This window comes from Lytechinus pictus, chromosome 1 (genome assembly GCF_037042905.1).
Source record: "Lytechinus pictus isolate F3 Inbred chromosome 1, Lp3.0, whole genome shotgun sequence".
Classification (NCBI taxonomy): Eukaryota; Metazoa; Echinodermata; class Echinoidea; order Temnopleuroida; family Toxopneustidae; genus Lytechinus; species Lytechinus pictus.
The window spans coordinates 4,093,356-4,098,531 of record NC_087245.1 but is presented as its reverse complement, the minus strand read 5'-3'; the positions used below and the strand labels follow the sequence as shown (position 1 = coordinate 4,098,531).

General features: G+C 36.0%; 1 protein-coding gene across 1 annotated transcript; it reads right to left on the bottom strand.

Annotated features, from left to right (window-relative positions):
• Positions 1-200: 200 nt before the first annotated feature.
• Positions 201-3,614, bottom strand: LOC129255945 (stomatin-like). Its single transcript, XM_054894265.2, has one exon. It carries the CDS (start codon positions 3,060-3,062, stop codon positions 2,223-2,225), a length of 840 nt encoding a protein of 279 aa, XP_054750240.2. The 5' UTR covers positions 3,063-3,614; the 3' UTR covers positions 201-2,222.
• Positions 3,615-5,176: the final 1,562 nt, after the last annotated feature.

The window sequence follows — 5,176 nt, the reverse complement described above, 5'->3', positions numbered from 1 at the left end:
TCCTGTCCCTCGATCATTCCTTCTCTGTCATGTCTGTCGTCTATTCTCTCTTTCTCCCTTTCTCCCTTCTTTTAATTTATTCTGCAATCACATTTGATTATCATCATACGTGTATAAATAACCATAGAGCTATTACAGTAATAGCTCTATGAAATAACGGTGACAACTAGTTCAATGACACACAAATGAGTACGGTATGATATTTTGTTTTGATAATTATTATTTCGTATGTTTTCATATTCCAAGTATAAAACAGCATATATACTGTACATTCTAATCTGCCAAACGCGCAATCACTAATCATAAATGAAATTAAATTTGCACAAAAAATGTTTGTACTGATAAATAATTTGATGTATATATATATATATATATATATATACACATATTTACACACACACAAACATTATATACATATATATATATATATATATATATATATATATATTATGAAACGTTAGAGGGTCATTTAGTACATGTAGCTTATGCCAATTTTTTTTGCTATAAAGCTCCTACCCAGTATACCAATAATGTGTGTGCATAGCTGAGGGTTTCTCGTTTTAGTTCTTTATAGTATAGATACAAAGATAAAGATAAAATAGGGATTAGCAAAATGTCATGTTTGGTAAGCAAGGGGTGTGGAATAATGATATTTTGATATGTTGGAAAGATGACCTGAAAGAGGTATATTTTTTCTCAATCAAATAACAGGGGTAACTGTAACATAAAGTCACATAACTTTTATCTTTATATTCTTCTTCTTTCTTCCCTTTTGTGCCTCATTCTAATATAATAATAATTTGATTTTATATAGCGCGATATCAATCTACGACTACTAAAAGCTATTATCCGGTCACTGGATTCATAGCTCCTTTAGTGCCTGTTATAGGCGCACACTTGCTGAACCAACCACAATGACAGTTGTTTCCTGCAGGTACCCAATTAGCACCTGGGTTGAGAGTGACTGTTGTTTCCTATACCGATACCTAATGTGTGAGAGTTGCAAAGTGTGGATCGACGCCTTGCCTAAGGTCGCTAGTCCATGGTGGGATTTGAATACACGACCCTCTGATTACAAGGTGGAGTCAGAACCGCTAAACCACAGCGCTTACATGAAAGATTATAGGATGTGAAAGCACCCTGCTTACTGTAGCGCCTTACTTCCGTTACTTTAGGATCATTTTAAGTACAATATGGTGTCAAATATTAAACCAGATAAGTTATCAAAACGACAATCTTCTCTTTACTAATCTGATGGTCATTATCCAGACAGATGATTTCTTAATCCACCTTTATTTCAAAATGAGAGACATGTACCAATATATTGGTTCCTTTTTCCTTATGATATTTATGATATATTCACTCTTCAGTGAGTTCATGTGGAATGGCCTACACATTCATTCATGCTTCAGTAACAAACAAAAAAGTGGTCAAAATGTCTGTATCATTATCAATTTTCCTTGCACGTCCTCGTCGAAAACCACCTTTATACGGCTTGTGTCTGTGTATATTGTTTTTTATAAAACCGTGAATAAATTAAGACAGTCAAACAAAAAACAAACAGGTCACCTATATACGAGAATAACATTTAATGTAAGCAGAAATTGGAAAAAGGCTTCAGTATTCACTTCATACAAACAAAATAGTTTGATTATCACAACATGTATAGATATAAATAAAATTATAGGAATAATTAATGTAAACTGTAATCACAATTTCAATAAACTTGTTAAACAACATTATCATCATCGAATTTTCGTTCTAACGATGGCAGAAAAGTGGATTGCGTAAACTACAATATTGGTAATCATACTTGTATACGTACAGATGAACAGATAAGAAATCTTGCATGACAAGCGTATTTTAATTCAATAAAGAATGAAGGCAACCAACCACTTCCAAAAGTCTTATTAATGAGATATTGAAATATCAAATTCTAGTGGAATATTTTATTTCAAGATTTTTAAATAATTTATTTTGTCAGCGTCAAAGGGATGACTAATACTTGAGGGCCACATTGTATCTGCATTGACCTTGTCAATCACACCGGTAGCTGGGAGTTGAATCACAAGCAAAGCTGGTCATATACAGATCCTTAATTGATGGATGGGACAACTACCTACAAGTATTGACTCTACGAAAACCGTATCGAAATTAATCAAATAGCATCAACTGTCGACATCCCTAATTTTCTCCGATTATGAAACAGTTTGGGTTAATATTTACTTTAGGATACCTTTGAGGAGATCGATGGGTAGTGGAAAGATGATAGTGGAGTTCTTCTCGGCTGAGATGGTGTTAAGGGTCTGTAGGTACCTCAGTTGAAGAGCCGATGGAGATTCAGCCATAGTATCTGCAGCTTCCTTCAAAGCACGAGCAGCATTCTGTTCTCCTTCAGCAGCAATCACCTTAGCCCTAGCCTCTCTGGAAGCTTCAGCTTCAGCAGCCATGGCTCTCTGGAGCTGGACTGGTAAACGAACATCTTTGATCTCAACTCGCTCTACTAAGATACCCCAAGGGTCGGTGTCATTGTCGAGGGTGGACTGCATGTAGTGACTGATGCCTTCACGTTCTGCAAGAATCTCAGCTAGGTTCTTGGTGCCCAGGACATTACGAAGTGTCGTCTGAGCCAGAAGTCTGGTGGACTTGTCTGCGTTTTCCACATTGGCGATGCTGATGGTAGCATTCTTGACACGGTAGAAGACCACAGCATCCACAGAGATGGTCAAACTATCCCTGGTCAGAATCTCTTGAGGAGGAATATCAAATGAAATGGTGCGAAGATCTACCTTTTTGTAATCATCGATGCAAGGTAGGATGAAGAAGAGACCTGGACCTTTAGCACCACCAGACAAGAGACGTCCAAGTCTAAAGATAACTGCTCTCTCATACTCCTGAACCACTACTATGCAGACAAAAAGTGAAAGGGGTAGCGTGCAAATCACGAGTATTATCGACACAATTGCAAGAATGATTCCACAGCAGCCCAATCCTTCATCAGAAGTAGATGTGTTTCCAATGACCCCCATTTCAATATTTTCCTCTTCTCCTCGTCTTGCCATTTTAAATCCTACTTTGTAGTCGTTATTTTGCCCAGATCAGTATGCCTTCACCACAGCGTTTGCAGGGTCGCTTTTAACTTCTAGTGACGAATGGTGTGACTTTTGAACAGCTCGGCAATCGAACGTTCCTCCAAATATTTTAATATGAAATTACACAAAACTTGTTCAGCAATCAAATGTTAAATGTATGCTAGAATAGACGAAATCCTCCTTGTTGACGGTAAATAATGTATAATGTAACTTCAGTGTAAATCCCTTCAAACGCACTATTAATGCGTTCGCGTAATGCAAGACTTGTCAACAAAATAGTGAGAGAGCTATTCACGTTGCTACACTACACAGAAAACATGACACGATTCTTCCACAAAACTAAACAGCTTGTGATTACGTAACATGCTTGTAGTGCATGGCGTCGTCCTGAATTGATTTTTCAAAGTATTCTCAGTTTCATCACCATTCCGATATTCCATCTGTGCAAACTTTACACTCGGTCCATGGTATTTATAATACGGGCTTGTTCTCCACCAGGCAGGCGCGTATCAAACATCAGATCCTACAAAGCATTTCATGGACTCAATTGTCTGGGGACAATAGTGACTCTATTATGTTTGTGCATGAGCCCATACATATCTTTGTGAAAACCATGGAAGTAAAAAGGATGGAGTGGAGTGACAACGAAATGCAAATTAATTCATGTAGCTTCGAATTTCTAAAGAAGTACAAAAGATTACACAGATACTGTGGCCTTTTGTGGCGACTGTGATGCCGCAAGTTTCATGGGAATACTGAAAAGTGATTTGTGCTAAAAATAGATAATTGCGAATAATTCCAACTTTGATTACAATTTGTTAAACATTTCACATGGAGAAATATATCTCAAAGCCTTATTATATCCTGAAATTGGGCGAAATATTGCATGATAACAGTTTCAAAATGTGAAAAAGTTCAAAATTTTGCAATTTCTAAACCAACATTTTACAAATTTCCACACTCTTCCTCATCATAAAAAGTTAAGATGAAGTTTCAGGGAACACACCCGTTTGTGATGTTATGTGTCACAGTTGCGCCAACATAAAAATTGCGACATGATCTAGGATTAAAATGTAAATATCAACATTGTAAAGTTAGCAAGTGTCTGTCTGAACAAAATGGGGGAATTTGTAGAGAATATATGATTATTTGGAACAGGTCCTTTTTACAATCATGGAAGGTACAAGATGAAATATGAATGTCAAATCCATTTTTAGAAATTTTAATTAAAATACAATACTTTTTTTGCGATCATGAATAAACGTTTTTGCGCGTTTCCGTTCAAGGGGCAGTCTAGGACTTGAGAGGCAGTGATGTACAAATATTTTCTGTCAAGCAAAAAAAAATAAAAGAAGAAGCGGACCAAGGAGCTACAGGTCGTCACTACTTAAGCAATAGCCCACCCCTACATCTTATAAGTACCCCCCTTCACCACCACCACCACTACCACACAAAAAAAATAAATAAAAATACAAGCAAAGACGAATTTTAAACGCGTGGGTCCATAGTTTAAATAAATCGTTGATATAACCCGATATTTTTATTTTATTTTTGATTATGGGTTTAATCATGTACATGTAGTACATAATATTTGCAATCTTATACACATTATACGTATCAGTGACGGATCCAGACAGGAGCAAATCTGACCCCTGCCCATTTTGAGAGCCAGAAAATAATTAAAAAAATAGTTGAAAATGTTTTGCACTGACACGCAAGAGAAAACATTTCTTGTCAAATTTGTCGTGCCTAAATCCACTTCATCTTGGGTTGAAATACTATTTTTTGCTTGTCAAAATATTTTTTTAACAAGAATGTGGCCCCCACCAATTTGGAAAATTGTGGATCCGACCCTGATATGGATCGCCATCATAATATAAAACAAAACAAAACTATGGTTGAACCACGCGTATAAAATGAGAGAAAAGTCATTACTTTTCTTTGAAATACATGCACATTTTGTGAAAAATGATTTAAAAACAAAAGAATGCCTTTTGTAAATATTTTGATGACGAGTAAAACTATATATATTACCATTTCATACGTCAATGCGGAATTGCAATTACAGTGCAAATATTACAGTT